Raw genomic sequence first — 24,116 nt, 5'->3', positions numbered from 1 at the left:
GGGTCCTGAGTTCAGTCCCTGGTACCAAAGAAACCCCCAAAAAACTTAGTGAAGGCGCACTCACAAATACAGATAAGTATGTACGTTATAATAAAGAAAAAAATGAAAGAAAGAGCGAGCCCAGGTCTGGGGATGAAGGGCTTCTGTTTGGCTTTCATGCCGTCTGTCCTGCATGCACATTGCAAGGGTGGCTTCAGGGCAGCTCCATTGTGAGCCACCTGGCTCCTCTGCAGGATGGAGGAAAATGACATGCTGTCCTCCAGGGCCTGCTCCATTTTCCTGCACTGTTTTCGTTTCCTGTTCCTCTTTCTGTATTCATGCTCCCTTTCTTGTTCACTCTCACTTTTTCTGTTTTTCTCAAATTCAGTCCTTTCAGAATAAATATGAGACTTTTTTCTATTCATCATATACTAAACTTTAATTTACTGCTTAATAAAGTACCATGTCTCTCTTTAGTAACAGCATAAAATTAGCCATAACGATTTTTTTAACATTCTGAATTTATTTTGTCTTTATTATTATTTTTTTCCCTAGTACTGGGGACTAAACTTGGGCTGTCACATACTAGGTAAGTGTTCTGCCACTGAGGTACAATTTCCATTCCTTATTATTTTTTGAGACAGGGTATCACTAAGTGGCCAAGACTGGCTTCAAAACTCTTGGTCCTCCTATCTCAGCCCAAGTAGCTGGATTACAGGGATGCACTACCACACCCAGCTGCATCATAGATTTGTAAAATAGATTTAAGACTGAGAGAATGTAATGAGAATATGACTTCCTTGAAGATTATTTTATCCTATCTCTGGTGCCTAGAATAGTACCTACTGCATTTATTCATCAAATAAATGATCAGAACATTATCCTTAAGAAAATTTTGTTATCATTAAATTATTTTATTTTATTATTTTGTTGTTGTTTTTATTGTTATCTGGAATTGAACTCAGGACCTTGTGCTTTTGAGGCAGGCACGGTGCCACTGAGCTAAATCCCCAGCTCTGTACTTAAATTATTTTAGCAAACCATTCTTGTTGCTTCTAGTAGAAAGCAGTAAAAGGAAGGCATTTTTTTTTTTTTAACTCTTCTTTGTTTTGTTTGTTTTTCTGGTACCAGGGATTGAACTCATGACCTTACACATGCAAGGCAGGCATAGTGCCACAGAGCTACATCCCTGGCTACCCTTCCTTTTTAAAGGGAGTATTGAGGATTAGTCCCAGGGCCTTGTGTGTGCTTCCAAGTATTCTACCACTGAGCTACATCCCAAGCCCTTTTTAATTTAGAGTCAGGATCTCACTAAATTTCCCAGATGGCCTCAAATTTGCTGTCTTCCTGCACATCTTCCAGAATAGCTGCGATTGCAGGCTGTGCCGTCAGATTCAGCAGAGGAAGCTTATGTCCTTCTGTCCCCTATTGCCACTTCCCTGTTGCTTCTTCCAGAATAGGAATCTCTGGTAGTAAGGACCTCTGAAAGAGACCGAAATCAGCATGAGTAGGTCTGAGGAAACAGAGGGAAAGGTAGGTGTGAATTGGTACAGTCAAAGGGAGAATGAAATTAAAAGTTTAAAGTGAACATTTGAACAAAAATACCAGGGATAGCTCACTGTCTGGAGTGCCAAGTGGGAAGGACAGAGAAGGTGAGTTGATGTAGGCAGTGAAGAAACGTCAAATTAATGTAGTGCTTGGGTTCCATGTGGTAGATACAGGGGGCCATTATAAATTTTGATGAGAGTAACGTGGAAACAAAGTGAGACAACTATTTTTCTGATTTAGCTACTGTCTGTAAAATGGATTGTAGCTTGAGGTGAAGAAACATTGGGAACAGTGAAGCAAAGTTCATTGCTGTAGCAGCTCAGGATGTGTCATGGTTTTGCTTGGTCTGTTATCTCGCAGTGCCATTAGCAAGCACTGTTCCTCTGAAGTCTGACGTCTTTCTTTATGACAGAGTGAGTAGAGAGAGACAAGGGGAGAGGAAGAATTCGGTACTATTGCTATAGGACTGGGTTCCAGTCCTTGCTTCACTATTCTAAATTGATAAGCATTGACAAATACTTAATTTCTCCTGGGCATCAGTTACTTTAACTATAAAGTGAGGATAATGATTAAAAGCAAAAGTCTATCTCACATTATCTTTTGGAGTCATTTGCAGTCCATTTTCCTCCTATTAGTTATAGGTGGTGTCAGTATATCTTGCTTCCCAGTATTCATTTCTATCAAAGTGTTTCTAAAGAAGGGAAAGGGCCGTGATTATATTAAATATTACAAAATCTGTATGTAAGATTGAATGTTATATGTAACGATGGACTGTGTTTATTGAATATGTTTAGATATTTAGTGTTTTTGTTTTGTTTTTTGAGACAGGGTCTCACTATGTAGAGTTGAGACTGACCTGGAACTCACTATGAAGCCCAGGGTGGTCTTGAACTCACAGCGATCCTCCTGCCTCAGCCTCCTGAGTGCTGGGATTAGATATTTAGTGTTTTAATTGCTGTTAGACTCGTAATAGCAGGCCAGCTAATAGAACTGTGGTGGAGCAGATTCAGTTGCCTGATCTTCAACAAAGGGGCCAGAAAAATTACTATAAAGATAGCCTTTTAACAAATGGTGCTGGGAAAACTCGTTATCTTTTGCAGAAAAATGAGTTTAAACCTCTGTCACTCATTCTGTACTAAAAAAAAAAAACAAACAAAACAAGACAAAAAAGCAATAGATAAAACTCTTGAACAAATGGGCAGAGGCAAGAACTTTCTGAACAGAGCCTCAGTTACACAAGAAATAACACCACAAATCAATAAATGGGGTTATGTCAAGTTAAGAAGCTTCTGCACAGTGCAGGAGACAACTTACAGAATGGGAACAAAATTTTGCCAGCTACTCCTCAGACAGAGGATTAATATCTAGAATATATAAAAAAGCTAAAAATAAAAGACTCCCTGAAAACCATAATGCAAGGTAAAATAAATCAGACACCGAAGATTGCATTGTTTCTCTTATATAAGAAATCCAAAGTAGAAATAGTTTATCGAGCAAAATGAAAGATTATAGGAAGCCAAGAGTGGTGGTGCATGCCTGTAATCTCAGCACTTGGGAGACTGAGGCAAGGAGGATCACTGCAAGTTTGAGGCCAGCCTGGGTTACACATACACAGTGAGTTCAAGGGCAGCCCAAACTACATAGTGAGACTCTTGTCTCAAAAAACCAAACCAAAACAACAACAACAACAACAGAATTATTGGAAATAAGGAGCTAGACTACACAGGATGAGAAAGGGGCTCGGGCAGAAAAGGTAGGGAAAGTAAAGAGGATCAAAGTAAGACATGTATATGAACCAGTCCTCCATATGACTGTATTCGTTATGTATTGCAAATATATGCTAATAAAAATGAGGAGGGCTGGGCATGGTGACACATGACTGTAATCCCAGCACTCAGGAGGCTGAGGCAGGAGGATTGCTGTGCGTTTGAGACTAGTCTGGGCTACATAGTGAGTTCCAGGGCAGTATGAACTACATTGTGATACCCTGTCTCAAAACAAACAAACAAAAAATAAGGTGGGATAAAGTGCAGAAAAGCAAAACTCCTGCCTGGGATATTTTTAGAAAAGCATGAAGAATGTAAGAACTATTCTGCGAGGTATAATGTCTTATAAAACTCTTAAGGGCCATAGTACTAGTGTTGTCTACTTAGTGTTATGAGAAATTGTAATTTCTACCTGCTTTGGCCACTGAACACTAGATACACAAGGCTGCTTTTTTTCATTTAGAAGGGTTTAGTACTAGCAGTTCTCTCCCTTTCTTCCTGTCCTCTTTCCCTCTGTGCCCCTCCCCCACTCCCTCGCTTTGTTGTTGTTTTCCCTTTTATTTGAAACCACTCTTGCTGTATCCGCCTTAATACATCTGGAAAGATGAAGTCAGCTGCCATGGTAGCTACTGTATACTTTTTTTTTTGTACTGGGGATTGGATTTTTGACCTTGAGCTTGGGAGGCAGGACCAGTGCCACTGAGCTAAATCCCCAGCAACATTTTTGTTAATAAATAACAGATTAACAAGATAAAGCAAATACAAACTGTGCTGAGTCAGTTGCTATCAAAAGCTGCAAGGATACATTGTCTTCTAAAAACACTCTTACCTTTCCTGTTTTGTGTTTTAATTTACTAGTCCTAAATTGTGATGTTACTACAAAGTATTCTTCCATGAAATATTTCACCTTATGATTAATTTATGAGTAATGAGTTGAGACCCTTAAAAGAAAGTAATCAGTTGGATTAAGAAATTGATTTCCTTCAGATTCATACATAATAGAATAGTAACAAAATTTTAAGAAGTGTCTGATATTTGAGTCTCTCTCTGGGGCTAGACACAGTGAAGCCATATGTTTCTTAAATGTTTCTGTCATAAAAGCCTCCTGCAACTGGAATATGCATTCAGTCAAGCCTTGAAAATTCCTGTAATCTGTGCCATCCCGTCTCATACTGTCCCATCTCATAGTTGTCCTCTCTCTGCAGTGCTCTATGCCCAGGTCTCTGTGGCTGGGCTGTTCCAGCCTGGCGGACAGCATGCCTTCGCTGCGATGCCTGTATAACCCAGGGACTGGCGCACTCACAGCTTTCCAGGTACTTTCTCTGTCTGTGGGTCATTTTTGGGTTGTGTGTGTGTGTGTGTGTGTGTGTGTGTCCCGTACATTAGTATGTCCCTCCTTCTTTCCCATTCGTATGTACACCTTTTCTCCTATATTGCCTGTATTCACATCATTCAGTATTCCTTTAATGATAAACTTTTAATGTAGATCTAACTGATCCACTATTAAGACATTTTTATCATGATTGGTTTGTCAGAATGGATATAGTACAGCTTGACTCTTGCTTTTGAGATCTAGTAAAAGTACGAGCTGGGCATGGTGGTGCATGCCTGTAATCCCCATACTCTGAGAGCATAAGGCAGTAGTATCACTGTGAGTTCAAAGCCATCTTGGGCTACATAGTGAGTTCAAGGCCAGCCTGGACAGTGAGACCTGTCTTTTAAAAAAAAAAAGTGTGGGCTCAGTGATTCTGCCGCCTGACTTATAAGCGCAGAGTTTAATCCCCAGTACCACCCCCCAAAAAAACCAACAAAAGCAAACAAAAAATATGAGTAATTATAAAGGAATCTCAAGGGCCAGGTATGTAGCTCAGTGACACTGTACCTGTCTCACAAACACAAGGTCCTGAGTTTGCTCTCCAATACCAAAAAAAAAAAAAAAAACCAAAACAAACAAAACTGGGATAAAGCAGTCTAAGTAAATAGCAATTCAATATATGATGTCTGCTCTGGACCTGCATAAAGCCAGCTAATGTGATTAATTATAGTTGGTTGCCTGAACATCTTGTTTTGTTTGTTTGTTTGTTTGTTTTTTGGTACCAGGGATCAAACTCTGGACCTTGCACTTTCAAGGCAGGCTGTGGAACCACTGAGCTAAATCCCTGGCCTGAGCATCCTGTTTTTTAAAAAATGATTACTAAAAATATAAATTACCTTGTTCAGAGTGTCTCTTCGTTTTCTATGTATCTAATCTTTTTTGTGTTTCTTGATTTATGGTTCTCTTTCAAAGATAGGAAAGCCTTTAAGACAGTTGGGTATAGTATTGGTCTTGAGACAGTACAGTTAGTTGGCCTTTCATGGATTGACAGATTCTAGTTCCCCCTAGCTTTTTTTTTTATGTATTACGTTTCACTATTTATAGACCAGGAGGTCAGTCAGTTCCATGATGTGAGAGAAAATACAAAGGAAGAAAGTGGGAAATTATGAAAGAAAGCATGGTGCTTTCTTGCTTATAGCTTACTGTGTACCATGTGTGATGGTTTTCTTGTCAGAGAACTATTATCCATCCGTCTCAGGTATTTGGAATTTGTGTCTAGCATTTGAAATTGTTTGTTTGTTTGCTACTGGGATCGAGCTGAGGACCTTGCACTTGTGAGGCAAGCGGTGGCACCACTGAGCTAAATCCCCGGTCCACGTGTCTAGCATTTTGTAGTGATATACAACAGATCAGATTTTCTTTTTAAAAATTTTTTCCCTGAAAACAAGTTTTTTTATTTAAGAGCTTAAATACATTACATATCATCAAAAGTGGGAGAGAGAAAACCAAAACCAGTTTGTTACTTTATATGGCAATTGGGTAGCTGCTATGAGTGGGGTGCAAGCTGTCATGATACCCTGGTTGCATCAGGTCAGTTTGTTTCTTGTCAGAAGTTTAACTGGACTGGGCTGGCCTTGTTTTTTTTTTGTTTTGTTTTGTTTTTGGGGTTTTTTTTTTTGAGACAGGCTCTCACTCTAGTTCAGGCTGGCCTCAAACTCATGGCAATTCTCCTGTCCCAGCCCTCCAAGTGCTGGCATCATATGTGTGTGCTGCCACGTCCAGCATTTTTATTTGTTTTTAACCTAAATAGTTCATATTATATTTAGAAGACATTAAAAGGTAAGCGTTAAGTATCAGAATGACTGTGACTGACTCTTAGTTAAAAGAGAGGAATTTAAGTGCAGACAATTACTAGTCTTTAACCTACTTATGCCCAGTGTTCCATTTTTGGAAAGCCCCAAATAGTGGAACGTAATACAAATTTTTCTCTTCAAATTCTTGTCCCTTGAAGCTGAGTGTGGTGGTGCACGCCTTTAATCCCAGCACTCAGGAGGCGGAGGCAGGAGGATCGCTGTGAGTTCGAGACCAGCCTGGGCAACATAGTGAGTTCCAGGTCAGTCTCAACTATACAGTGAGACCTTGTCTCAAAAAACGCTCCCCCTCAAAAAAAATTCTTTTTCCTTGAATTTTTATAGGAGATATCTGTCTGTCTGCATCTATATATCTATATCTATATATTTATGAATTTCATTCAAAAAGTAAGAATTGCAAACTTCAGCATAAAGGGATTAGTGATACTATTTTACTGGAGAGTTCTATTTTCCTTTTAATCTTCCTCTGCTTTTATTTTATTTTATTTTATTTTATTTTATTTTATTTTATTTATTTATTTGGTACTAGGGATCAAACTCGGGACCTTGTGCTTGCCAGGCAGGCAGCAGAACCACTGAGCTAAATTCCTGGCCCTTCCTTTGCTTTTACTGTGAGATATAATATAGTAAAGTGTGTTGACTCTAAAATTAGTTAAATCAGATTTTAAATATTCACTCTGTCACTATAAGAATGATCTTAAACTGTTTCACACAAATCATTTTTCTCATCTGTAAAGACTGCAGTGAGGGTATGTGGTAGTAGTTGCTGCTTTCATCATCACTGTAAACCTTGCTGTTGCTGTTAGAGAATTAGTGTCCATTTATTTCAGAGTGAAATATCTTATATTTTTTACTACATAGGAAATTGCTGTAAGGTTCTGCCCTAGAGGAACTCATGGTATAACCTAGGGATGACAAACATTTTAGAGCTTTCAATGATGTCAAAGCCTGCTGAGGCACACGAGCCATTGGTTTGCCACCACTGGTTTAACCTATTGGATTTTAACCTTTTGGGAGATTGTAGTGATTTAGCCAATCTGCAAAATGTGAGAGAATAGACTGTCAAACTTGCCCTCACTTTAGACACTTTTGGCAAGTTTAGGGGCTCCCACAACAACTTTCAGTTTTGATAATTTGCCGGAAAAGACTTGGAGAACTAGCTGAAAGCAGTGATACAGTGTATTACAGGGACAGGATAAAGATTGAAGTTAGCCAAAGGAGAGATCATAGGGAGAATCTGGGAGGAGTCAAAATATAGAACTTGTCCTTCTCATCCCACTGGAGTCATGGATGGTTCTCAGCCACGGTGTGTGACAGTGCACACACAAGTATTGCCAACCACAGAACTTGCCCAACCCTGTGGTGTCCAGAGTTGTTACTGGGCTCAATCCCTTACTGCCTACATGGATAACCTTTAGTCTGTAGCCACTCCTATGAGTCACATTAATACCTCCTGGTGTTGAAACTGGTAAAATGTGGCTCAGAAGCTATCCACCTGCACAAGGGCCCAAGTTTGATCCCTGGTACCAAAAAAAACAAAAAACAAAACAAAAGCCATCCACCTGGATCATGTTTGTCCAGTAGCTAAAGTCATGGACAGAGACATTCCCACCAGTCAGGCGAGTTCCAAGACCCTAGAAACCTCCACAGGCAAGTGGCTGGATTTCTCTTTGGATAAGGTTACAGCTTATTGAGAATCATCATTGGGGGCTGGGGAGTTGGTACTAGGAATTGAACCGAGGGCCTTTATACTGAGCTACATCCCCAGCTCTCTTTTTATTTTGAGATAGGATCTGAGTTGCCCAGGCTGGGCTTAAATTTGCTGCCTTTCTGCCTCAGCTGCCCGCCAGAGTGATAGTATTACAGGCATGAACCACCACACCTGGCTCCCTTTTGAGTATCTAATGAAAACTATTGAGTAGATATATATAAAATTTAAGTTACATGGTTATTTTGTTTATGTTCACAGTAAGTCACATTCTCTCAAAAGTATAATCTCCCAAATTGATAAATTCTCTGAAGGAAATGTTCAGGGGGATGGACGAACATAAGAGAGACTTGGGCTCAGAGTACAGCTCAGTGGTAGAACTCCTGCTTAGAATGTTCGAGGCTAGCTCTGAATGAATGAATGAATGAATGAATGAATAGAAAAGAAAAGAAAAGAAAAGAAAAGAAAAGAAAAGAAAGAAAAGAGAAGAAAGAAAGAACTAGCCTGAGGACAGAGGTAAGGAGGATCAGATAATCAGTGTTCTAAGATTCAACGGATGAGTAGGAAATAACTAGACGGAAGAGTGAAAAAAGGGAACATTTCAGGCTTGGGAACCTTCAAAGACCCAACTGACAAATTGGGCTTCTTCACTATTTTAAAATTTCTGCATTTCAAAAGATACTATTTTAGGTTAAGGAAAGAGTTCATTGATAGAGCCCTTTCCTAGTGTGTACAAGGCCCCGGGTTCAGTCCCCAGTATTGCAAAAAAAGGGACCACTCCCCCCCCAAAAGTTTTATAAATGAATAGGTAAGGTAAATTCTGAGAGAAAATACTGTAAAATACGTATCTATAAAAGACTCTGTTCAGAATATACAAAAAACTCATTCTACACAATAAGATAAAATACCCAGTATAACCATGGGGGAAAACTCAACAGATAAAACGTCCAAGACATACAGATGGCTAGTGAGCACATGGAAAGATGCCCAGTGTTTTTGGCAATCAGAAGAATGCACATTTAACATCACAGTGGGTCACTACTACCCTGCTACCTACATGCCTCTTCTCACTTGCAGATGTGGGTGTAGGAATTTGATAGGCCTTAGGTAAGTATGTCCTGTCCTAATTTGAGATATATGTTAGAAATTTTCTTGAAGACAGAAACAGTCTTATCTGTTGACTCCTACAGTGTCCATAGATTACTTTGTAGTTGGGGCTCAGTACATACTAATGATTTGAACTGTATTAGATAAGTGGTAAAGATAGTCATACACCATTGAACATTACACAAGTTTAAGTCTTCTGACCTGGATACCAGGATACTAAGAAAAATTCAAATATTCATTTGGCCTAAAGCAGTATTTAATTTAATTTTCCAACAGGAAAGAATTATGAACAAATTCACCACCACTTTTGGCTTTGTCTGACATTAAAATTCAGCAGATACTTATTTTTAAAAAACTGCCACTTTCTCCAGTAGTTACTACTTGTGGAGTATATTTGGAGAAAAGTTGGTTTAGAGATGTTACTGGAAAATTCAGGAAAAAATGGGGTGTATGAGTCTTGAATTGTATGTATAGTATAGGCAGAAAAGAGATGTTTATGAAAAGCCCAAAATGGGTGGAGGAAGCCCAAAGATGAGTGCATGGTGTGGTGATAAGCAGAGAATGGAAGAGCCAAGTGTGGTAGGTAGAACACCCCTGTAATCTCAGCACACAGGAGGCGTGCATTGGTAGGCACCTATAATCCCAGCAGTCTGGGAGGCTGAGGCAGGAGGATTAAAAGTTTGAACCCAAACTGTAATACATACTGAGACCCTGTCTCAAAAATAAAAATTAGGAACATGAACTCTGGTGCCAGATTACCTGGGAATTGAGTCTTACTCTGTTATTTTCTAGGTGTGACCTTTGTGCAAGTGCTTGTCCTGTTATACCTCACTTTCCTTATCAGTAAAATGAGAGTAATAGATCATACATGTTTGATGTTAGGATTAAATTGAGTAGTAGCTGGCATATTAGTTTTTATATTATCAAAGACATTTTGTACAGAGGACTGGGTTTGGTGGTTTCAGCAAATACTACTTTTTACCTTGGTATAAAACAGTATACTATTAAACAAATCCATGTTTCTCATAATGTACAACACAGTTCTGCCTTTTTTTTTTTTTTTTTTTTTTTTTTTTTTTTTAAATGTTTTCTTTTTTTTTTTTTTTTTTTTTTTTTTTGAGACAGAGTCTCACTATGTGGTTGAGACTGCCCTGGAACTCACTCTGTAGCCCAGGCTGGTCTTGAACTCCCAGTGATCCTCCCGCCTCAGCCTCCTGAGTGCTGGGATTACAGGCATGCACCACCATGCCCAGACAGTTCTTTTGTTTGTTTGTTTTTTGTTTTTTGAGACAGGGTCTCACTATGTAGTTGAAACTGACCTGGAACTTACTATGTAGTCCATGCTGGTCTCGAACTCACAGCGATCCTTCTGTCTCAGCCTCCTGAGTGCAGGGATTACAGGCATGTGCCACCATGCCTGGCCAGTTCTGCTTTTTAGAAAGGCCCAGCTTTGGTTCGATTATTCGTGAGAAAATTTTGCTTTCTCAGCATTGATAAAAGTATGAATATTTTTCTTTTGCTTATCTTCAAAAAGATCATTTTTATGGTACTAGTTTATCCTGATAATTCAAAAATTTGTTCTCTGTCAGGCTCAGCTTACCCAAGTGTTTAATATTGCTGTGTGACTAATTTCCAGAAACAGGACTGGAATTACAATAGTCTTAGTACATGTGTATCTTTTTAATTTGAGTTTTACTTTCATATTTAGGTTTTTAAAGGTAAAATTTGCATATAGCAAAATATACAGCTCCTAAGGGTACTCTTAAGGAATTTTGATAAACAGTTACACTTGTGTGACCTCAGTCTCAATATACAGAACACTTCTGTTGTCTGAGAAAATTTCTTTGTATTCTTTTCCATTCAGCCCTCATCCCTTATATGCAATTACTGTTTTGATTTTTGACTAAAATTTAGTTTTGTATGTTCTTGAAGTCGGGTAAGTGCAGCATATAACATTGTTTTGTGTCATTTTGTCTTTCCTTCTTCCTCCTTCTTTCTTCTGTACTGGTGACTGAACCCAGAGCACTGAACTATATTCCCAGCCTTTTTTATTTTGGGACAGAGTTGTGTAAAGCCTCCAGGTTGCCCAGGCTGAGCTCTCGACAGTAGGTGGGTTACAGGCATGCATCACTAGGCCTTGCTGCTTTCCTTTTACATGTGTTTCAGCAGTTTGTTCTTCTCATTGCTGATACATTCTGTTGTATTACCCCACCACACTTTGCCCACTCATTTATTGAGAGTCATACAGATTATTTTCAGTTTTTCACTCATGGTGAATAAAGCTATTCTAAACAGTTTTGTAGAAGTCTTTTACTTTTCTTTTTTTGCTTGTGTTTTATTTTCTCTTGGGTACATTTGCCTATGAGTGAAATTGTTAGGTCATACAGTAAGTGTATTTTTATCTTTAAAAGAGACAATCAAGCTGGGCATGTCTCAGCTCCTCCACAAACTGAAGCAGGAGGAGCCCATGTTCCAAGCCAGGTTGGGTAGTTTTGCAAGATTCTGTCTCAAAATACAAAAAAAAAAAAGGGCTGAAGATATAACTTAGTGGTTAGAGCATTTGCCTAGCATGCATGAGGCCCTGAGTTCAAGCCCCAATAATGTAAGACAAATAAGTAGGAATTTTCATTTTTACCAGTATTGCCCAAAATGCTTAAGAAAATGGCTCAGTAAATTTCATAGTATTTTTTCTTTGCAAACCATTGTACTATTTTAGTAAGTTGAAGCATTTTAAGAAGTAAAAATGCTTAAAAATTGTCCTGCACAGTAGCTTACAGCTGCTATCCCAGCATTTGGGAGGCTGAGGTTCAATGCCAGCCTGAACTATGTAGCAAGACCCTGCTCAAAACAAAACGAACAAAAAACTTATGACAATAAAGAAAGAGCTGCTCAGTCTTTGCTGAATTTGTCAGTTACCCTTAGCGATGCAATGATTGAAACCATCAGCATTGGGATGGTTGTAGGGACAGACAGAATGCTGAGAACATTTTTAAAATAAATTCTAGGAAGACAGTTTACTTTGAGCATATTCTCATTTTTATCATGCCTTTGGTTTATTCTGAAAAGTATATATTGGTGATTAAGAGAATTACTGTTGATTAACAGTGGCTATATTTTGTGTAATTTTTGGTTCATCCATAGTAAATGGTGATATGTGGTCAATGATTAAGTGAAAACAAGCAGTAGAGAGGGTGCATAAAAATAGGTGAGTGATTTTCATGAGAAATTGCCTTCTACCAGTAAGTATATAAGTAGATTTATGATCTTTTAGATTATTTTCAGTATCAAGTGTAGGTTGTGATTTTAGGAAATCTTGAGCTCAGTGTACCATGTGATATTTTAAAATTAGGGTTTCTTGTCAAAGGTTGAAATTTCGAGGGGTTGAACTCAGGAGAGATGATGTGCTTTATTAAGAATGATTAGAAATCTATTAAATCTTGCCATCTACAAAGTAAAATGTTGAAATGGAATAATACCTGGAAAATCAAGCAATTATCTAAATATATATGTGTGCATACATGTGTATGCATATATGTTTGGAAAGCATTTTATGGTTGAGATTTTAGAGAATTATGGATTATCATATTGAATATAAGTTAAGGTTTTAATCCTATAAGGAAGTGTTCCATGACAAAAATGCTTACCAGTTCTTATCTGATGTCCATTCATTCATTGTATATGAATGATCTCAGCACAGCCCAGTTTGTATTTAAAAACTCAGTTCTTTTTTGTGCATGTTAACACATGACGTATAAAACTTCAGTTTCATCTTTCTCATACTAGGGGTTTACATAATTTGACAAAACTGTTTTTGCTTTTGTTGTGAGAAAAAAAATTTTCCTTGTATTTTATTGTGGAATCTATAAATGATTTATAAATATAAACATGAGTATCCATAATCCTTCTACTCTTAAGATAATCTTTTTTGAGACAACTATGTAGTTCTTTAACTCCCTCTGTAGCCCTCAAGCCCTCTGGCCTTGATCTTGTATTGATCCTCCTGGTTCATCTTCCTGAGTGCGAGGATTACAGGCCCGGCAAGATACTCATTACTAACATGTTAGCTTCCTTCAGTTTGGAATGACTTACACGTGTGCCTGTACAGACACAGTTACACCAAGACAAGTTTTCCTCTTGAGTGCTTTTATTTCCATTTTTAATTATAAAATAGAAAAATTTAATATTGTGGAAGAAACAGAGAAGTAGAAAGTGGAAAGAAAGTGTCCTCCCACATGTTACAGTTTCATTGATACTTCTGAATTTCATATGCATCCAGATTGTCCCCTTAAATCAATTGTCACCTTGTCCACATTCTTGTCCAACAATTATCAGCTGTTAAACTGATCTTGGCTGCTCTTTATCTTATGGACAGTTGTTCGTGTTTTTGGATTGAATAAAGATTGAATCTGGCTTATATCCTACACAATTTTTCCTCACATGAATTCTTAGCCAGTTCAAAATTTCTGTTTCCCCACCCACAGTGCAGTGCAGAATGGGTGTAGGATTTCAGCCAATTAAAAATAACACAGAATTTGACCAAGATCTCTTACGTAGCTATGTCTCTGCATGTCCTGTCCTCCCTAGAGAACAGTACCCCAAATGCCTATCCTCTCCTATTCCTGCCTGCCTGTCGTTTATTTACCAAATGCCCAATCTTTAAAATTGAGCTCAGGTTGAGCTAGAATAAATGTTTCCCAGATTTTTATCCTCTCTCCCTTAAACTAGTCAGAGAATCTATACCAAGTATTCAACGGATACCTGTCACAGCATTCTTATACTGTTGTAGTTGTATGAATTTGTCTTTCTACCCCATTAGACTGTGAGTTCCTCATGGGCTGAGCTATGTTTGTTTCATATTTCTAGTGTCAGGCATTAGTAGTATTTGATATTTTGCAGAGTTAATGAACAGAATTCAGTGATTTGAAGAAAATTACTAAAGCATGAATGGGACAGGAGAGAAAGTATAGAGCTACTGGTGGTACCTGTATGTACACACATACAAATGTTCTGTGTTCAGAAATGAGTTATGATAATTAAATAGTCATTCTGACGACCACACATTTACACTGGACAAAGAAAAACATATCAAATCTGATTTATGGGTAGCTCTCAAATTGTATACATTTGATATTTATACGACTCACAGTGGTTGTACTCTCTGAATTGGAGTCTGTATGCTGAATTTGGAATCTTGGTGGTAAACAAATACACATTTCAAGCTATTAAGTAATGGCACCACCAACAAGCTGACAGCCATTTTCAAAGATGTTAGTTTCTTTATCTTCACAGCAGTAATATATTTGTGCAATTATTTGAGTATTTCATTGCATTTTATTCTAATTCTATAAAAGAATAGACACTAGGAAAAATTAAATGCTAATGGTGATAAGCAGTGGTCTACATAAAAGGCAGAAATCAGGTATACAGAAAATGACCTTTTAGCCTTGATGAGGTACAAAACTAAGCCACATGTGCAATGTCAAAACTACATCTTATTGAAGATTGTCTCTTAGAAATAAAATGTAATTATGGATTTTAAAACATTTTAGCTAACACTGAAATCTATTGTTCAGCTTCAACGTTTTTATCTTTTATATATATTTTCTGTAAGAAAAGTAGCGATGACCTGGATATGTTACTTTATCTTATCCTGGAAACATTTGACATCTTGGAGTGGTTTATCCTCACAGACATCTTGATTTATTTCCAGTTTGGTGGTAATATTTTCCTCTGTTGTTGATTAGTTCAACACGTCTTTGTTACAGCTACTGTTCATTTGCAGGCCGATGTGTGATATTGTCTAAATGTTGACAAAGCAAGTGATCTTATTGTGAGACAGATTTCTTAAAATATCTTTGTTCTTCATGATAAAGAGTTAAAGAATTAAAATCTTTACAAAGAGGGTTTTGCTCTTGCAGTTCATACCTCATCCTTTAGCTTGAACAGTACTGTACTCGTAATGGGAAGGGCGATGCAAGGTGCCCCAGCAGTCCTGATGCACCCCCATGTCAGAAGGAAAACCAAAGGATGGAACCGGTGAGCACTGAAGGGGAGATGGAAGCCTCTGTGGGTGCACCGTGCTTATGAAACACATTCTTGCTGTGGGCAGTTAAAACTCACCTGTGTCCTTTAAAGAGGTGCATTTTACTTCTTTTTATCCTAGATTTCTTGTTATCATCTTTGTGCTGAGTCAAGACTGTAGCACCACAGTGTTTTTGTGTGCTCTTCAGGAATCCTTATTGGTTGTTTGTGGCTGCCTCAGCTATCGCACCTGCTTTCACTATTTTGCTCCATGTGGTAGTGCTTTATTGTTAGTTTCTAGTCCTGGGGAAGTATTTTATGTGGATTGCCAAGATGAGAAATGTTGGTAGATGAGCAGCCTTTAGGAAACACTTTCCCTCATCATGCATTTAAGCCCAATTATTTAAGAATGCTTTATATAAAGCAAAGACTACCTTTTGACAACTTTAACTTCAAAGGCCTGTTAAGAATTGCAGTACTTTTGGGACCTGATACACACATTTTGTTTTTCTTGAGAGTGATGTTCAATAGTTTTGAGTTTTTGTATATTCGCATGCCTGCCTGGTCCTCTGGAGACCAAGCCTGTTACATTTTGATATAGTTATCTGGGCCTAGGATATAGTGCATCTTGATGAAGAAGTGTTATGCAGTATACCTTATCTTGCTAGGTTATCTGGGATCTTTGAAGTTCTCAGGTGTACCATTCAGATCCTCCCTACCTTTGCTGCAAACCTGGTATCTGCGTCTTGATATGAATTAGATGAAAATTCTGTGTCCTGTAAAATTGATACAAAGAATTCATTTTCATATATGATCCTTTAATATATGAGCAGCAAGTTCAATTCTTAGCTTGTTTGGGTCTAATTTGTGTGTGTGTTGGATTAGGTGACCATTAATAGAAGGGAAATGGTGGAGGGATAAGTAATTTTATTTTTTTTCATGTCACACAGTGTACTATTTCAAACCAGTAAATGCAGGCTTTATATGAACATGTATATGAATGTGTATATTTGAATGAAAGCACATGATTTACTTTACTAAAATATTAGTGGCTAACATTCATTTTAGTATCCACACTTCATTTTTTTTTTTTTTTTTTTTTTTTGGTACCAGAGATTGAACTCGGGTCCTTGCACTTGCAAGGCAGGCTACCAAACCACTGAGCTAAATCCCCGGCCCACTCTCTACACTTTATATGAGCAGTTTTTCTGCATAGTACCAGTTTCTTCACTGTTAATAAACCAGAAGGGACAGTTCTGGTTTCATATTAGTATATTTCCTCTCAATTTTTTATTTATTTATTTGTTTGTTTGTTTGTTTATTGGTACCAAGGATTGAATTTGGGTCCTTGCACTTGTGAGGCAAGCGGCAGAACCACTGAGCTAAATCCCCAGCTAGATTTTCTAAAGTGGCAGTTTATTAGGTTTTGGTTTTTGTTTTTGTTTTTTGCACTTCAGCTGCAGAATAGTACAGTCCTTTGAGAGAAGTTGGTAAGATGAGGATAAAATGGGTACAAGATTACAGCAGGTTGGAAATAACACAGTATTTTACCAGAATACCTTTTATATTTCCAGTGGTCCTGGAAATGTGTCTATGGACTACGTACAGTGAGATTGTAAAAGTGAATCATGATTTTGGTGACTAGAAGCCAGAGCATGTGGCTGTAGCACCCCAGCTGGCAGCAAGCTCTCCCTAGGTTTATGAATGTAGTTAGATGGCCCCCAACTGTTTACAAGACAGCAGAGGTGAGGTCTTTGATTGACAAGTCAGAAATGCATTAGATCATTCTCTCTGCCAGTCTCCGGTTCATGCTGTTAAGAATGGCAGCCTGAGGGCCTTAGAAGCTTTTTGTTTTCTGAGATGGAAACACAAATTGGATGTGTGCCTGAGCGCTTCATCCTGGGCTGTAATTTCATCTTTTAGCTAAGAACCACAAGGTACACGAGCAAAGCACCCTGTAAACAATAATACTGTGGGAAAAAAAATAAACAAGGTCGTGTTTCTGGCACGTTGATCCGATGGTGTCCTGACCTCTATCACGTTGAACATCTCCAGTCTGATTGCTGTTCCCTTCGGCATCACAATGAGAGAAGGAGACTGACAGAGGAAAAGACTTAAAGTTGCAGTGTCATTGCACATTCCTTGTATTGGCTATGAAATATTGAACTGTCAGAATGTGACACTTGGTTTTTTAAGCAACCTTTCTTGTTTGAGGTGTGTGCAGTTCATTCCTTTCTCCCCCACTTGTCTGCTTTCATTGATAGGGTTGGAAATAGTTGCCTTAAATGCATGAAAGGGACAGTGTTAAAGAGAAGTGGTGCCAGTAGAACCAAATGTAACCCTGAAATACAAATGCAGGCTGTGAGGTGTGGGACAAGGAGATTAAAGTTGGGTTAATACATTAACGTTGGAGTTTGTGGAACACCCTTTTGTTGGGAAGAATTGCCTGAGGTTCCAGTTTTGTTTCTGTGGAAGCAGGAAGTTGGAAAGTGGTAGTGGGTCAAGATGAGAGATGCAGTGACATGGTTTGTTTATCAAACTGATTGCCAGTCAATAAAAATCAACCCAGTTTGATTTTACTCCTGTTTTGTTTGAGACAGGGTCTCGTTATGCAGCTCAGGCTGGCCTCAAACTTAAAGCAGTCCTTCTGCTTCACCCTCCTGAGTGCTGGGATTACAGATGTGCACCACACCTGGCTTGATTTTACTTAATGCTCTTAACTATCTGGTGACTTTGACAAGTGGTCATACTGTGTAAAAATTAAAATTGTAGTAAGAGAAATATTATTCATTCATTCATTCATTCATTTATTTATTTGGTACAGGGATTGAACTCGGGACCTTGTGCTTGCAGGGTAGGCAGCAGCACCACTGAGCTAAATCCCTGGCCCAAGAAAAATATTTTTAAGTGAGCAAAATTTGTATTTCTAGTAAGAAGGTCATGAATAGACAATATGGAAAAACTGTTATGCTTGTATTAGTACAGCATGATGACACAGGAATAGAAAAAAAACTTTTTCTAAAAGCCATCACGTTTCCTGGAACATATTTTTTTAGTAATAGAATGAGGTTTCTAGGCTGGGCATTGTGGTACATACCTGTCATCCTAGCTAGGTGAGAAGCTGAGGAAGGAAGATCACAAGACGGGCCTCCCCAGGTACTCTTTGGGGGGAGTGTCAGGAATCGAACTCAGGACCCTGTGCTTGTGAAGCAGGAGGTGGAACCACTGAGCTAAATCCCCACCCCTACTCTATCTTTTTAAGAAACAAAAGAAAAGAAATAAAAAGGGCTGGAGAAATGTATATCTCAGTGGTAGAGTACAGCACTTGGTTCTTATCCACAAGTTCTTGGGATCAATCCCCAGTACTGGGAGAGGGGAGAATGTGGTTTCTTTTGCTTGTTTTAAGTTGTAAAACATCTTAAAACAACAAATATTTAGACAGATGTGGTGGCACACACACTAATTGCAGTACTCTGGGAGGTTGGGGCAGGAGATTTGTGAATATGAGCTCAGTCTGGGCGTTTTAGCATGATCCTGTCTTGAAAGAAGTGCTGGCAGTGTAGCTCAGTGCAAAGGCCCTGAGTTCCCAGTGCTGTAAAAACAACACAAAACAACAACAGATCCAATGCTGTTGATATTCTTTTATCTTCAAATAAAGTTGTTGGTTTTTTTCTTTTCTTTTTTTTTTTGCATTATTGGGGATTGAACCAAGAACCATCTATCACTGAGCTGTACTCCTGGCCCTTTTATGTGTTTTAAAATTTTGAGATAGGGGGTCTAAGTTGCACAGCCTGACCTTAAACGTAGGATCTTTCTGTTTCAACCTCCTCAGAGATGGGGTTACAGGCGTGTGCCACCACACCTGACTACAAGTAAAGTTTTAACTGAGTATGACTTACTGTAATTATTCTAGAGTCTTCTAGAGTATGAAAAACTTTTTGTTGAAAGCATTTGTTTGTTCTTATAGATGGTTGAAAGATAACTAATTTAACCCTCACCTGTGCCAATATGCAAGAACTGTTCTCTGTTAAAAATGTCTAGTGAAATGCACTGGGAAAATGATTTCAGTCATCTGTGGCATTTCTTAATTCCTACTTTGAGGAGAGACTGGAAGGAAAGGATGTCCTCATTTAGAAATATGGTGTTCAGAAAGTAAGAGGGAAGATATGTTAAGAACTAGTTACTGTTGTTTTTAAGTATTACTCTGTAGTTTGGATGCATAAATATTGACGTGCACATTTGCATGTGAGCTATAAGAACCCACTGTCTTGAGTGTGGGGGAGTTTCAAAAGCCATTCTTCTAGAAGTTGATTTCTCAATGGCTGATTTCCAGAAGACGAATGAAAACAAGACATTCTTTTCAACCTTGTAAGAGAAGTGCAGGTGTTTAAGGAATGAGACCAGAAATATGTGCATTTATGGGTTCTCCTAAATCTAGTACCAAGAAACTACAAAATTTCTTTTTCCCTTAGTGCATTCACTAATGGATCAACTGTGCTGAAAATGACTCACAGTCTGTGGGCTTTTATATAGTCACACCTGCATAATAATGGGCTTTATTACTTAAACCCCACCCTTGCTTCATGGGCAAAAATCAGCCACTTGCTGGGTGTGGTGGCATGTCTGTAATCCCAGCACTCAGGAGGCTGACATAGGAGGATTGCCATGAGTGGGAGGCCAGCCTGGGATATGTTAGTGAGCTCAAGGCCAGCCTGAACTACACAGGGAGACTCAGTGTCTTTATAGAATTGTGAAACTTCATCATTGGAAGGGGGACCAGAAGACCATCTAAGCACATGCATTTCATGGCACAGGAACCCCTTGGGAAGGGATCAGCTAATTTGCACTTGATCTCTACCACTGTTGGTGAGTATTATGAAATAATTGTGTTTTTTATATACAGTTGATACAGCTGGCTGTCTTTATCCATGAGTTCCATACTTGAGGGTTCAGGCATTTGCAGACCTAACCTATAGTTAAGCCTGTGATGGTTCCATCTTCACTGATCATGTACAGACTTTTTTCCTTTTGGTATTCCTTAAGTAGCTATTTAATATTGGAAAATATCAAATATGTAATTAGTTTGAGCTGTTTACATTCTATTAGGTATCATAAGTAATCTAGACACTAAAGTACAGTATATGAGAGGATATGCGTAGGTTATATACACATGCTCTGGCATTTTGTAAGATATTCACCCATGTGTGCATTTTGGTATCTGCTGGAGTCAGGGGTGTCCCAGAACCATGCTTCCAGTCCTGAAGAATGATTGTGTTTGAGGGGTAGGTAGCCAGCATGTTTTTTATATCATCTGTTCCCCACAGTCAAATATTCTGATTTGTTTAGTGTTTGGAAAACATAACAATCATTCTACCATTTTTATAACCACCTATTTTTGGTGTTGTCATTTGAATTGTCTTTTATCTTTTGTTTTTTTAAGACATGGTCTCTGCAGTTCAGGCTGGCCTTGAACTCCTAGTGGTCCTCTTGCCTCAGCCTCCCTGGTGCTCAGACTACAGGTGTGCACCACCACACCCACACCAGTTGTCCTTTCTTGTGAACACATCTGACCTAGACCTTGTCCTTGCTGCAATGTGGTGTGCATTAACTAGTGGCAGTAATGCAAAAAAAATGTGCCGTAGGGCTGGAGATACAGCTCAGTAGTAAAGCTCTGGCCAGGCATGTACAAGGCTTAGGTTGGATCCTCCCTATCACTTTATCTAACATAAAATGCAATAATAAATCGTGTACTAGTGTAGAATGCAATATAGATACATTTTGTTTGAACATAATTTGGATAATGTGATTTATTTACTGCAATCTGAAATTGCACATACTTCTCTGATGCGGATGATGGAAAAAAATCTCTAGGAACTTAGCCTGGGAGTTGTCTCCTTACCTTTTTTTGAAGCCAGAGAAGCACATGTGAGCACTTTGACAAATGACGTAATGTAGTGGCGTAGCTGAGTGATACAGGTATTTTAAACCTAGCTCCAGTTCCTGAAGATGGTGAACATCTGCTTAGAGGTATTGTGGAGCTCCACAATGCACTAATTGAATTACTCTTTTCTGGAGTTGCAGACTGCACTAATTGAATTAGAATCTGTGTGTGTGTGTGTGTGTGTGTGTGTGTGTGTGTGTGTGTGTCACATAATTCCAAGCTTAATGGGAGAGACTGTGAGACATGACTGATGGTGTGTACTGTGCTGCTATCTAATGGCAGCCCATGGAACTACCACATGGTCTCTGGAGAAGGGAATGCAGTCATCTGATATAGCATGACCTCAGTCTAACCCCATCTGATTTAGTTCAAAAGGTTCTAGGGTGTTATTTCTAAATTGAAAAAGAAAGTGATAAATTTCTTCATTAAAAGTTAAGCGCTTTCTTAGGTATACATTTTTTGAAGAACTAAGTTGCAAATATCAGCAGAAATAAAAATTTCTAACCTTTAATTGTTGAAAAAATAAAAATTGATAATGGAGCTGGGGGCAGTGGTGCACACCTGTAAATCCCAGCTAACTCAGGAGGCTGAGACAAGAGGGTCATAGGTGAAGGCCAGCCTGGGCAACTTATTGAGACCCTGTCTCAAAATAAAAAATGGACTTAGCTGGTACAGTGGCCCCAAGTTCAATCCCCAGTACTGCAAAAAAAAAAAAAAGATAACAATCATGATCTTTCTTATTTTTCCTTTCACATGACATAAATGTAAAAAGGAATTCATTTTTTAGCCATATGGTATCATAGAGAGGATGAATGATACAAGGTTTACTTGTGTTTCTAAATAGACCTTTCTGGTTGTCAGAAATATTGAGGTCAGTCAGTTTAAAGGGGTTGTGAGATCTCAGATATATATAATTATGCTTACAGATTATGAAGAATTATTATAGAAAAAATATAATTGTGTACAACATTAAAAGCAGATACACTGAGAACAAATCCAGCATGAACCATATTTCGATTCATTTTGACTCTAAGCATTCTAACTTATAAGATAGACCTTAACTGAAATACATCTGTAAATCACTTGCTTTATGGAACATATATGTGTTTATAGACTACCATGTCGATAACAGAAAAGATCATTTATAGTGAACTTCATTTCATCAAATCAAAGAAATAAGTATAAAGTACAAAAAATTTTAATCATTCATTTTCATGATTAAAATGTTTGAATATATCGGTATTTTTTAGGCAAGTTTGTTTATTGTAAGGTTGAGCTTCAGCCTGGTGTGGTGGTGCACATCTATGATCCCAGCATTCTGGTGGTCTGAGGCACGAGGATTACAAGTTCATACCCAGCCTGGGCAACTGGGCAATGTAATGTGACCCTGTCTTTAAAAGGGCTGGGGATGTCCCGGGTGCCCCAGGGAAAAGGTCCTGGGTGCAATCTTCAGTGCTTGGGAGGGTAGGGTGAGCTGCTTAGGTTTCTCATACAAATAGCTCTCATTAAAATGACAAAAATAGAATGTGAACTTTTTTATACAGGCCTTTAAGAACAATTTTTAGTGAGTTAGAAAATGGCTTTGATAGTATGTAGTTCTAAAGCTTTCTGAATAATATGGCCTTTCATCACCAGCCACAACTTGATTCACTTCTGAGTACCTTCTGTATGCCAGTTACTATACAGAAGATACTATACAAAATATTCAGCATGAATAAGATTCAGACACTGCCCTCAAGTAACTTTGACTTATTTATTAGACATTTATTTAGAACCCATGTGCCAGTCACTGTGCATAATTTGGGGTGGAAACACTACTGTTAATAACTTTCACCACTCCCCCCACACCATTGAGATTGCGATTTGGTTTAATAGCAGCCCTAGGGAAGTACTATATGCATTCATTTCAGCAGAAAAGAGTGATTCAGGTGTTTTAGAATACTTTGTCTCTTAAACACTTTTTTCTTCTGCCTTTATACCATCTAAGGGAGCAGTGCTGTTTTTGCTAGCTCTACAGGTATAGCTTAAAGAGAAGCAGGTAACATTTGTTAACAGTGCCTCCTACCGGTCGTAGATTTTCAGTCCTTGTATGGGACCATGGGTAGTACCCATTTGGGGTTGGAGGGTTTGGGGCTTTTTCTGAGGCTATCAGTGGGAAAGAGTCTATTGCATACAAGGTATAGAAGTGCTTCTTTAAACAGTCTATTTCTAAAACCCAAATTGTCCTGGGACCAGCTCTAGGTATAAAAATTCATAGAAACCTGTTTTTCACAGAATGTGGTAACTCCTTGCCATAGTGCTGTAGTGTTAAAATTCACATTGGCCAGGTTGTTCTGTAAATTAAACACTGACAGCTACCCTCAGGGGAACAGCCAATGTATTTATGATGATGTGCTGATTACACAAAATACACTGCAAGCAGAAAACAGCTGCAGAGAACAAACCTCTTAAAAAGAATACAATTACAAATAGCACCCTCAGTATTTCTAGTGGTGAATGTAGAATGCAGCATGTTAATGCAGGTTTCTTACTTAGTCTGCCTGAAAACAAAAAATCTGAAGTAGCTAAGTTAAATTATGGTTGAAGGCACATGTAGTGCCAACAGAGCAGTGACAGATTTCCTGTCTGAAGAGCATGGCTAGGGGTACACAGATTCAGTGTAGAGTATAGGTCCCCTCCTCTTTTTACAAAAGATCTGTATGTGTAGACATGTATGCATGGTGTTGAGGTGATTAGGGTTCTGCACACTTGAAGGGTGCTACATTACAATGAATTGAGCCAAGAGGGTATCTAAATTGTGGTTTTAAAATTCTGGTAGAAACTATATGCTAGGATTTAGATATTACCATTTCATTTGACA

General features: G+C 38.4%; 1 protein-coding gene across 7 annotated transcripts in view; it reads left to right on the top strand.

Moving 5' to 3' along the window:
- The window catches only part of Btrc (beta-transducin repeat containing E3 ubiquitin protein ligase), a 184,102-nt gene that overhangs the window by 61,193 nt on the left and 98,793 nt on the right, over positions 1 to 24,116 (top strand). For 4 of the 7 annotated variants that reach the window (XR_004516321.1, XM_033761463.1, XM_010626386.3 and 1 more), the window contains exon 2: positions 4,499 to 4,606. The exons of 1 other annotated variant lie outside the window; for it this stretch is intronic. Coding sequence is in view for 4 of the 6 variants with exons in the window: in XM_033761463.1 (XP_033617354.1) it covers positions 4,505 to 4,606 (102 nt within the window). In the remaining 2 variants the exon portion in view is untranslated. Of the gene's footprint in view, positions 1 to 534; positions 569 to 4,498; positions 4,607 to 20,041; positions 20,182 to 24,116 lie in introns of those variants that run through there. 2 more of the 7 variants (XM_033761462.1, XM_010626388.3) reach the window with 2 other exon arrangements.

This window comes from Fukomys damarensis, unplaced genomic scaffold, assembly GCF_012274545.1.
Source record: "Fukomys damarensis isolate Sample0158 unplaced genomic scaffold, DMR_v1.0_HiC HiC_scaffold_8, whole genome shotgun sequence".
NCBI lineage: Eukaryota > Metazoa > Chordata > Mammalia > Rodentia > Bathyergidae > Fukomys > Fukomys damarensis.
This window is presented reverse-complemented; position numbering and strand designations above follow the sequence as displayed.